The 12,188-nt window shown below is 35.3% G+C and overlaps 3 protein-coding genes across 3 annotated transcripts; all 3 read right to left on the minus strand.

Annotated features, from left to right (window-relative positions):
- Window positions 1-359: 359 nt before the first annotated feature.
- Window positions 360-5,005, minus strand: Ndc1 (Nuclear division cycle 1). Its single transcript, XM_022058137.2, has one exon. It carries the CDS (start codon window positions 3,335-3,337, stop codon window positions 1,553-1,555), a length of 1,785 nt encoding a protein of 594 aa, XP_021913829.1. The 5' UTR covers window positions 3,338-5,005; the 3' UTR covers window positions 360-1,552.
- A 152-nt stretch (window positions 5,006-5,157) lies between these two features.
- On the minus strand, window positions 5,158-7,603 carry LOC110826969 (putative nuclease HARBI1). Its single transcript, XM_022058117.2, has 2 exons — window positions 6,750-7,603; window positions 5,158-5,873 (listed from the first exon to the last, which is right to left on the minus strand). Exons 1-2 carry the CDS (start codon window positions 7,436-7,438, stop codon window positions 5,375-5,377), a joined length of 1,188 nt encoding a protein of 395 aa, XP_021913809.1. The 5' UTR covers window positions 7,439-7,603; the 3' UTR covers window positions 5,158-5,374.
- A 1,127-nt stretch (window positions 7,604-8,730) lies between these two features.
- On the minus strand, window positions 8,731-12,091 carry LOC110826970 (succinate dehydrogenase [ubiquinone] iron-sulfur subunit, mitochondrial). The gene is made up of 7 exons (XM_022058118.2): window positions 11,971-12,091; window positions 11,155-11,291; window positions 10,733-10,876; window positions 10,188-10,383; window positions 9,781-9,882; window positions 9,293-9,415; window positions 8,731-9,066 (listed from the first exon to the last, which is right to left on the minus strand). Exons 1-7 carry the CDS (start codon window positions 12,019-12,021, stop codon window positions 8,965-8,967), a joined length of 855 nt encoding a protein of 284 aa, XP_021913810.1. The 5' UTR covers window positions 12,022-12,091; the 3' UTR covers window positions 8,731-8,964.
- Between the last annotated feature and the right edge of the window lie 97 nt (window positions 12,092-12,188).

A 12,188-nucleotide genomic window follows, 5' to 3' on the forward strand; every position in this document is an offset into this window, starting at 1 on the left:
CAAGGATTTTGCACCTTAAAACAAGTCACGATCAATTCCTTCTGTGTGTTGTAATGGTCACAAACACTTCACATTCAAAATTACAAATCCTAAGATGATAATGAGTTGTGAAGTAAACCAAGAATCGCTCAATCCACTTATTACTGAACATCTGAAGATTTGCATCTGTGTGTGTGATGTTAATTCTTCTTTATAAGTGTTAGCCCTTATTATTTTATATGAGAGGATAAACATATGGACTCACATCCATGTGTGTCTATGCACACATATCCTCCCTAATACCTTCAGAACCAATGAACTGATCTTCATGAGCACTGATGTCAGTGAACTTCAGAGGTGTGAATGGAACTAGTGACATCTAATGTAAATAAACATTTATTTCAGACAATACAGAAATGCCAAGAAAAATAATCCGCACGCAAAAATGCAGGAATGCTTACAATACAATGGAGGTCACTTTCAAGGCATTTTCAAAATAATTAATGTTAGAAGACTAAAATGCTTAAATATATTACTGACTTGTGTAATCCACTTTTTATGACTAAAGTATTTCCTTCTGTGTTAGTGTGTTTCAAAATATGTCAGATTATTGCAGCATACTCTATAAAACCCCTAAACCTTGGCATAAGGAAACTATACATTTGAGGTATCCAACCTGAAGGACAAGGGTCAGAAAATGTCTGATTAGTTCACAACTCAAATTATGCTGATACTCATCAGATACAAATACTTTTCACCAGGAAATACAATGATACACACACTGCACACAATCTAAGTTCCAGAAAAACAATTTAAATCTACTTGATTAATTCATGCTTACTGAAAATCTCTAAACCCATACATTTATACTAACGATAATGCTGTACTCACTGCCTGTGACAAGAACATTTTTTTCAGATATGTACATAATGTAATGATGGTGGTGGTGGTAATAATAATAATAGCAGCAACAATAGACACTTCACTCATGGTCAACAAATGTAACCTAATTCACCAGCTAAATAAAAATTCACTTAACACATGACTGAACATTCAGCACAACAGAGAAAACAGATAAGCAGTAATTAGTTTGATTTGTTGAGCCATGCATATTTGGTAGACATATTCCAATTCATTTTCATGCGAAAACTTAAACAATAACATGTAATGACTTCCTAGACATTTCATTATCTGATTAATCATAATACATTCGTGTATTCACCAGCACACTAATTTTGGCACATGCACTAAGTCTCACACAGCCAAAACTTGTGGGTTGATTACAGCAAGGATTAAAAATTATGATAGGCAAGGAGAATGACTTGAGATATATGTTATCTCTGTTCCAAAAACATCCGTTATTTGCGGGCTACATCCAACTCTCCAACAGCACACACCATTACAATGAGACATGTACAACAGACTGCTCCACTCACAAGATTTTGCTGTGCAAGGTTAGTGACTCCTGTGCACAAAAAGTACTCGCACAATAATTGCAAAAAAGAACAGTCTTTACTGCATACAATATTATCATCTACAAAGCTCTTATCCACTGTTTTTCCAAAATGAAAAGTCACCCTTCTCTAAACATCAAGAAATTATGAAGTTGCTGTAAAACGTCTTTTCTTAATGGCAGTTCTTTCACATAGTCACCAAAAGTAACACAGATACAGTACAGACTCTGCTTCACAGCAGATTGCAAAGCAGCCTTCATTTTCATATCATAATGCTCAACTTTTTGAGACCTCTTATAATTTCCAATCTTCTGTAGTTTGTCCATAGCCTGTTTCAGCTGAAACAGGGCTGTGATGATGGCTGGCAAGTCCTTCTGCACAACCCCATAATGGTCTTCTTTGAAAGAAGACGCTGCCAGGCGAGACAAACCCTGAATGGCCCAGATCACTGGTTGGCACTGAGCCAGGTGGTATCTCACCTTAGCATCAGGAAGTTCACCAAATACGAAGAAAATGCCAGGCTTCCTGCATAACACACCCACAGCCCGACTGGCATACACCTTCAGAACCCTAGTTATGGATTCCTGTGAGATGCTGACTGGGGGTGACTGGAATTGGGCACTATTTGATGGAGATTGGTAGAGTGATATATCAGGCGCATTCTGAATTCTCAAAGACATATTTCTCATCCTAGATATGGAAGTGGTATGGTGTCCAGCTGGAATAACTGCAGGATCTTTTGAAGGAAAATAATCTTTGGGGATGCAATGCTCTTTGTTTTCTGGTGTAGATTGTGCTTCAATATTTGTTTGATTTAAATCTTCTGTGAATTTTGTTATAACCTTCAAACTTTCTTCTACTACAGCATTCCAATTATAAGGATGTCCACCAGGATGACTTAATGCAAACAACTCTTCTCTTCTGCCATGGTCCTTCTCAGCCAAAATCTTAAGATCAAGGAAACCCAAGTAACATATAATAGGAATGTCTGTCAGAGCCAAACTCTGATGCAATGTAAGACAATCAGTATTTCCAAACACAGGTGTCACTGGAAAGACAACGTGTTCAGTCAAGTTTACTTGAAACATGAGCTTCATGGTATATATGGCAAAAATAAAAGTACTATTAAAAAACCATGAATAGAATAACAGGGACACATTCATCAGTCTAAATATTGTCCCTTGGGATGTCTCTTCTATATTACAGTTCAAGAAGTCACTAACATAACCTCGAACAGCTCCTCCATACCAGTAATACATTATAACAAAATACATGGTTGGTGAAACAGCATCAATCATTGCTTGTTTCATAAGTGGTTGCAGTTCTGATTTTACCTGCAAGAACTTCAGCTGCTGAATTATTGGGAACAACAGAGCCTTAAGCCCAAAAACATGGTCATGTACAAAAAAATAAATACCTATCCAGAAACCGTTTAATATTAGAAATAAGTATCCTTCAATTAGGCAGGTCTTCTTGTCATCACTACTGCATACATCAAGCATCTTCCCATACTTTCCTCCAAGCAGAGATAAATAAATCCATGTGATAAGTCCACCAATAACACTGTACGAAGTACCTATGATCAATGTATGAGGTGAGAACATACTACAGCAAACAGCAAATCGAGTACCACAGTACCTGTTCACCACAAGAAAATCTTTGCCACACACTATACCTTGTGTACAAATTACCAGACCAAGAGGAACCAAGTATAGCCAAGTTCTCAATGACACACTGAAGGCTAATGACTGTTGAATCCACGCGATGGGATGCCAAAGGTTAAAATTCACTACGAGCACGAACGCAATTAAAAACACAGCTTGTAGAACAAAGCCCCAAAATAAAGCTGCTGCTACTCTCCAGAATAAAATCTCTCTGTAAGACATATTAACCTTTGCTTTCATGTTAGGTTACACTTCACTATTTTCCCACAGTGGCCTTATGCTTTATTTAAGCAGATTTGAAGACACGACAAAAGTAGTATTACAACAACAGCAATTCAAAGACCTGCATACAGTGAACACTTCTTCACATTTGCAATATATAATTGAAATAATTATCGCGCCAAACTACCTCCTATACTTTTCACATGCAGCACAACTACCAACTTATACAAGGTTAGTTGGCCCTCAATTTATTTCTCTACCTTCAATTCGGAACACATTATTTCCCGCCATAAAGCAACGTAAAAACGTACACTGAAGGAACTTTCTGGCTATTACTACGAGTAACAATTAATGTTTTAATTTTTTCTTCTTATTCATGGACCGAAAGCGTCCAGTCATTGCAAATACTTTCTTTCGTTCGGAACGCCCATGTTACCCACACTCATATTCAATAACCAAGAACCTTTTCGGGTTAAAGCGGTCGCAGCGCGACAATTACAGTTCATCAACGTTTAATGCAATGTTCTAGAAAACATTGTTTAGAAGTGTCTAGTTGGTTCCTATTATCGTAATTTGTTAGCAATAATCATCTTACCCAAATAAACGAGGCATTTATGTGGTGCGAAAACCCTTTCCTTGCATCTCATGAATTGAGTATGGATATTGTTTCTCATCAGCACATCCTGATTTAGTAATTAAAGAAGAGAAAGGCATTATTCATATTGTTTCACAATAATTGTACTTTTACTACCTGTACTGTTCTTTATGAGTGTTTTAACCTTTGTTAATATTGAATTGGCATTTTATTTTATCTCCTGGGGGAGGCAATATTGAAATGAATCTTATGGAAATATGATGTAAGGGTGTAAATTTAATTCAGCTGCTGGATATCTGGTCGGGTAAAAATATATAGCCAAAAGCTTTGAGCACAACACAATGAGAGAAAATGGAGTATGGGCTTCTGCGTTACCTGCCCTAAACAAAAATGTAGTATGTTGCAATGAGTTCCTCTTAACCTGATAGTAACCACACCTGAGATTACATAGCATCATAAGATGACTGTTTCCACAGTTGCAGCACCATTTAGTCTGGTAGAAGTTTACCAAACATCTACAAAACCACTCAATGCTACAACCCAGAAGACTGTAATCTTCATACTCACTGCTGTGAGATACTCAAATAGAACCATAATACACAAGACATTCAACATGTTAACTGCTCTGTGAACTTCAGATATCAAATACAGGAACAAATAAGTAATAATAAGAAAAAACTTTGTTTTATCATAGTAAAGTAGAATGCTGAAAGAAAGCAGTTGACTGAAGTAAATGCTTTGGGGCAAAACCATTTCAACTTCATAACTGAATATACCATGATGCACATTACAGTAAAATTACATAACAGTACCAATAATTTCAGCAAAACTGGACAATTCATAATGGCCAACATTTTTTTACAGCTGGAAACAATATAATACATCTGAAAATGAGCATGACAGGTTGGACACACATTTGTCAAATTAAACAATTAAACAATGATAAAACGTATACTGATAAGTACTCACAGAATTAAGGATGTAATAAAACTTCTACTTCTACTGTTGTTCAATAGATATCTCCTCTATAGTTGTATAAGCACAAATATCATGAAGAAGAAATTTAGAGTGAAGTAGAGAACACAGCATGAGGATGTGAACAAAAGACTCAGGTTTTAAATGATAGTCAAGTACATTTTCTTAAGTTTTTTGTAACAGCTTGCATTTTAAAATGCTAAAACAAGCATAACATAAATAGATTTTACACAAATAACTACTTTGTTCTCAAATCTTCTATAAAATGTTCATTGCAATACAATTTATTCAAATAAGGTCATTTTAACAGACACATGTACAGAAACAAATAAACATGCCATTTAATTGTACCCAATTCAATGCTATAATTCTAAGCTCAATACAGTCACTGCATTTAAAGGGTCGAACAAAATACAATATATGAACTTCTAATGTTTCTCTTTCTTACTTCAAAATACATGTTTAAATCAATGTTAACATATTAGTTAATACAGAATAATAGCCAATTCATTTCTCTTTGAAAATCCTTCTTGAGAACGATCTGTCAGATTCTCCACGTGTAATGGCTGTACAAATGTTTTCCTTTCTTCACAAACATTTTCATCCCACGAATCAAAATAATGGTCTCCATTGCTTTCACAGAGGTTGTGAAGAACCAAACAAGTCTTAACAATATTGATCATATTGTCCAGTTGCAAGTCACATCGTTTAAATAAGATTTTCCAACGTCCTCTTAAGTGACCAAATGCTATCTCTACAGGTGTGGTGGCTTTTTGTAAATGGTAATCATATCTTTTCTGCATTGAATCTTTTGATTCATTAGATGGAAAAGGTGTCATAAGCCACTTTCGTAGAGGAAATGATGAACCTGCAATTAAGTGAAATTCTTCTGGTAGCACCTCTCTACAAAGAAAGTTATATAATTCACTTTTCAGGAATATTTCTGCATCATTCATTCCGCCTGGTTGTCCCACATCAGCATACCTGAAAACACCATAATAAATGGTAATCCTTCAACCCTTATTTACTAGAAGTGAATAAATTGTATACAATAAATTTTCAGTGACGATCATGAATTGTGAATTGGAAGTGATGTATGACGAAATGGCCAGGGTTGAATTCAATGTAAAATTTTGACATCAGTCTTGGAAAACTGACAAAGTTCCTTCATCACAGCTCCCAACTAATAAAAATATAATTTAGTACCCTCTCAACAAATGAAAATTGTAACTACCACACCAAGGACAAAACTTGAATTTCATATAAGGGAGATATCTGAATTAGCCACTTCATAACCCTGCTGCAAGATACTGATGTTAAATATACTAATATATATAGCACTCCAATGTTCAACAGCTGAAGTTGGGTAAAATCCTCAGGAGTGTGGAAATAAAGGAAGAAATATCAATGTTACTGGAATCAAAAAGATGATATGTTCCAACATTTGAAAGATGAAAACTGATTTCGCACTCCTTGTTGACGTGGATTATCCGAACATCTTAAAAGATTTTTAAATGAAAATAACTTCTCTAACATGAGTCAGTTGTGTTGATTTCCTTAACTGTTATGAGAATCCAAATACAGTAATTTCAAGGGAAAATGTTTTTAATTGTTGTGTCAACTTACACCTTGCAAATAATTTTCCTTAAAGGAGTAAAACAAATCAGAGTTGAGAGTGCAGATGACTGATAAAACACAGCTGCAATTTTGCTCACTGTACCATAACTTCCAAGAAATACTGAAAAACTTGTCAGAAACTGCAAGCAGCATGTGGCTCTATTTTGTGAGTACTGACATTGATGCACAGTGACATATTCTGCAGAATTTCAGCATTCATACAAGTGCAATACAATGACTTACCTAAATGTATACTGATGATCTACAACAACAAGAAGCACTATTGAATGGTATCCCTCCTTGTTTAAATAACTACTTGAAGACAGTGATGGTGACAAAATTGGAATATGTGAAGTTCCCAATGCACCCATGCATCCAGGAAAATGCCATGTATTGCTGAACGCATTCACAATTTCTTCCCTTTCCGTCACTGTAGCAGGAAATGTCACAATTTTGTCATACAAAGTTTTACACACAGCACTACTGAATTCTTTCAAAATCAGATGTACTGTACTCTTTCCAATTCCAAAGTGTTTGGCAACCGAAAGAAAATCGTCACTGTTCTTCAAGACTGTAAGTGCTACAGCAATTCTCTTATCTACCGGAATTGATCGTCTCATGTTTGTATTTTCTCTAACTAAATCCACGTACAGTTCGTCGACAAGACATTGAAATGTTTCACGACCAATGCCAAAATGTTTCAGGAAGCTGATGTCGCTGTATGTTGGCACAACTTCTTCCCAAAATCGTCCTGTTGTAGGATAAGCCCAACAAGATTTTACCACATTTCTCCTACGCCGTTGTCGCAAAAGACGCAACATCAATAACCTTCTGCGGCGAAGTAGCCTCCCATGTTCTTCTTCGTATCCTTTCCGGCGTGTATTCCAGTATTCAAATAGCCAGTGTGTGATAACAGAAATAATCTGCCACATCTGATATGAATATTTACTAGTTTACCACACAGTTTCACTTACATATTACTCAACATCTCCAAACCATTTTACACCAACCAAAAACACAAAACATTACGGTCTTCACTTTTATATTGCCACCAACATGCACACAATATCATAGAAAATACCAACATACAGATCGGTAACTCAAATGTTAAACGTTGGCAGCACATTTCGCCTATGACGTCACGTATATATTAGACCAACATTACTAAGACGAAATACAACACCGATGTGCAACTCAGTACAACTGTTTGAAAACTTTGCGTCAAGCATGCCCCACCATTTATTCATCAGAAATGATTAATACAACTACGTGATATGACAACTGTAGATATGTCGGTATTTGAGATTCCTACTAACAAATCTTCATCATTCAATATAGGTTATGTTGTAAAGCTGTGATGTCTAGTAGAGGTTCTTTTGCAACGAGACTTGACGCTAGAGGCAGCAACGACTTCTAAAACGTTGGTAAACTTCTACCATACTACAAAGTATTACACCCCTCATACACCCATCAAATTATTTCAGAAGTGATCTAATTATAACAAACACATTATGTTCAAAGAGCCACAAACTCATTCTATTTCAAACAAGAATTGCCATAGTAGTGGATGGAATCTATTACAGTACTTAAATCAGACTAAAAAATATTAAACTTAAAAGCATGGAGGAAATATGAAATATATACAAAGATTTGGGTCACACAGTTTAGTATGTGATTAGATATAAGGCCATGCTGATGTGTAGAGGAGTCAGTAGAGCATATGTTGGCAGCATGTAGTTTGCAATTCTCACTTTCAGATTCATGAACAGTTGACTCATGTGGGCTGCTGCCTGAAAGATGCATCTAATCATTGCAGATCCTGGAACTTGTAACAAAATCAGAACCTCAGAAAGAATCCAAAATAAAGACCATCAATAGCCCACACTGACTGTCCCTGGTGAAAATTCCTCTGTCCATGACAAATTAAGAATAACTATAACTATATCACATGAAAAAACAAGTAAATAATCAATATAATGTATCAGAATACAAACCCAGGATAAAACAAACTGAAACTGAACAGATGAGATGTCTGAAGGGACAATACTTCTCTTCAGTTTGTAAAGCATCCCTAGTTTCATTCCAGCTTGTTACATTATGAGATATAGAGCAGACATGATGTCCTGGCTGCTGGTATACTTCACATAATTACAAATGTATAGTAGGAATATATTTTATGAACATCCAATACTACATTCACTACTGTAAATGAAAAACTCAAATCTAATCTCTACAAAACATTTTATTAATTACAGAATATTTCTAGATCAAGATTCAATGCAACAAGTGCTTATTATACCCTTTTATGTTCACACGAAACTACTCTGTTTAGAAGTACATATCTATCAAGACAAATGTGCACATCAGTTTATTATCCAGGTACTGTTCTACACTTTCTTACTTCATTGTAATGAATAAATATGAAGGTATGATTGCATTACAATGAAGAAGTATGCAGTTAATTCTGCAAAGCAGCTGTATTTAAATCTGGAGCATCCTTCTTTGCAATTCCTGATAGAAGTTTTTTGATTTCAGCAATAGCTTTTCCAGGATTCAAACCCTATAAAAGAAAATAAAACAATTAAAATACTACAAAAATGTAATATAAATAAATACATTCTATATTTGCATACAAGAATAACATACCTGTTTAGGTCATGTGTGTGCATTCTTAAAATACACTATTGAGTAACAGACAATGTAAGATTAAATGAAGACTTGTATGATGAAAATTCACTTAAAACTTGTATGGAAAATTGGACATACCAATTTTTCTAGTTACTGACCTTCGGACAAGTTCGGGTGCAGTTCATAATTGTGTGGCAACGGTATACAGAAAATGGATCTTTCAGTTTGCCAAGCCTCGCTTCTGTTGCTTCATCACGCGAGTCAATGATCCACCGATAAGCCTGAAAAACGAACTTCCATCACATCTTTCTTTGCACCAAATTATCCTTAGTTATGAAACTTCTCTTACACAAATCTATATTTATATTGGTATTTACTAGTAAATGAATAATTGATCTGTAGTTTTTAACTGCTAAGATAAGCTGGCACAGGAATGTAAAAACCTGTATATAACCTATGTCACTAGTAGATTAAATTTTTTCAAGGCAAAGTGTTGATTCTTAGTGTCCCATTCCATTATTATGAACTGTTACAAGATCATGACCAGTTGAGCACTTATCAGTTTCTCAAGAAAGACCCTGTTCCCATAAGTTAGTCTTCCATTCTTTTGAAATAACTACCTCATTTGCATGTAAGTACGACTCACCTGCATGAGAACAGCTGGTCCTAGATATTTATCTCCATTCCACCAGTAGGATGGGCATGATGTACTACAGCATGCACAGAGGATGCATTCGTACAGACCATCCTAAAATAGTAACACGTCAAATTCTGTTTTGAATAAATGCACACATAAGCCGTTCTTACATTCTGCAGTATAATTATTGATGGAAGTAAAAATCAAAACACTTCATTATAAACAATTAATGAGCTGCAGGTTTTCTGCCTCAATTTTTTTTTATAGATATTCATTCAGCTGCAAGGAACTTCATTATCCATATGAGATAAATTTTCTGTGTTTCTAGTTTTGCAACAATGGTACAAATGTAATGGCTTTAACTTGTAAACTTGCAGTTAACACCAGACTCAAAACGCCAAGATTCTTAAACTTGCCAGTTTCTTGCGGTCATCAATTGATTGGAGGTACTGCCGATTTCCAGTCTTTTTTTCATCCTTGCGCTGAAGCCATGGCTGGATAGAATGATACTGGGTATAGAAGTTATTCATGTCAGGAACCAGGTCCTTTATAACATACATATGTGGCAATGGGTAGATCTTGCTAGACTTGCTAAGATTGGTGTCTATTTTGCTATAATGCAAAAATACAGTGATATTTAATTCTACCAATAAGGACATTGTATGCTTGAAAAAAATTATTTTATTAAAACATTATATTATCAGTTCAATGTACAGGAATGAAAGTAAATTGAGGAATATTTCCGCTATAAAACAAAACTGGTTCATATGTTCTTCTTACAAAGAATTTTGACTTGAGTAACTTCAATTTGTGTGAAGAGACTGCAACGATATGTTTTAACTTCTGAGATGGAGACAAATATCATGTATTAAATCCCACATGCCAAAATTTTATATTATGAATAAACAGAGATTTCCTTACTACATTTTTAGTATTATTTTAAAAAAACTGATGCATTTACCTGATGCAAGCCAGTGTGTTTACACCACCAATGTTCATAGCACATGAACCACAGATACCCTCTCGACATGAACGCCGGAAAGTAAGCGTAGGATCCACTTCATTCTTTATTTTAATAAGTGCATCCAAAATCATGGGCCCACATCTGGAATGGTATGAATGTGTCTTCAAGTATGTTAATAAAAATATGAATCTGCTGTTCTTTGTCATAAATTTATTTAAGTTCCAAAGTTATACACATTGGCAGGAACTGACTTTTGTTGACATCAAACCATTTCAATGCTTCTCCGAGATAGTAAAAATACAGATTCATTTGTATTATTTGATATAATTATTATAAAACCAAATATTTACATGGAAGATTGTAGCCCAACACAGACTTTTCAATGATACAATGCTATACAAGGTGTGGTTAATTCTCACGTGTTCAGATCTACAGAGTACTGCTGCATCTGAGGTTTCTCCTCAGGTTTATCTGGGTTCCATCGGTAAATGTCAAACTTCTTCAGCCTCTGCCCAGCTTCAGATGCAACAACTGCAGACACATGGACCTTGCGTACCTGAAATACAAAAGTCATAATCAGCCACTTAGTCTGTGAAATGGGTAATAACTGTAATTTACAAAATAGTTTATGCTCAACAGCAATGGTATACACCAATGACTTTAAATCAAAAATTTGTTTATGCTTTGGATTCCCCATGTGATCTTAGACTTGTAGGGTGTTTAAAGTTTTTACCATGTCAGAAAACAGGGAAATGTATACATACTTAAAACCATGCTATCTAAACACTAGGCACAAGCTCCTAAGCAAATTTTGGTTATGAAAGAAAATGGCTGGTAGGCAAATGCATTGCTCAGGAAGTATCGAAACACATTTTTGTGCACGTACAAGTTCCACAAATACCTACGTTTGGGGGGTGAAGCTTTAATTTGACAGTTTCTTTCTGGTAAGGTAACCACAGCTACGTTTCCAAAAACTAACCTAACGAGTATAGAAATGAGAAAATACTTCCTCTCAAAATCGCTAGTGCAATTACAGACGTCTATATATATAACAAATACAGACGCCTGTTAACAAAATATTATTACGTCAAGGCATTATGCGAGCAAAGGCGATGTACATAACTGAGCAACGAATTGTAAAGATTTATCACAATTCTTTAATACTAAACTTGACGAGTGAAAATATAGACTTTTTCATTGTCTTTACTTTAAAATCGGAAATACAGATCACTTACTTGGACGAATATCCCCATACAGCCCCTTAAAAGGCAAAACTCCTTCGCCATTTTTAAGCACAGTTACATCACAGAGGACCCCCACCCCCATCCTAAAAGCACTTGAAGTTCGAATAGTTATACACAGTTACAACAACCTCACACAAAAATGTACCTATCAGTGCTACCACAGATACTTTCCGGCAGTGAAACCCTCGCAGTGTTAATACTTAACAATT

This window comes from Zootermopsis nevadensis, unplaced genomic scaffold (genome assembly GCF_977971745.1).
Source record: "Zootermopsis nevadensis isolate Lab colony 2312 unplaced genomic scaffold, Znev_1.0 Znev_ptg000002l, whole genome shotgun sequence".
Classification (NCBI taxonomy): domain Eukaryota; kingdom Metazoa; phylum Arthropoda; class Insecta; order Blattodea; family Termopsidae; genus Zootermopsis; species Zootermopsis nevadensis.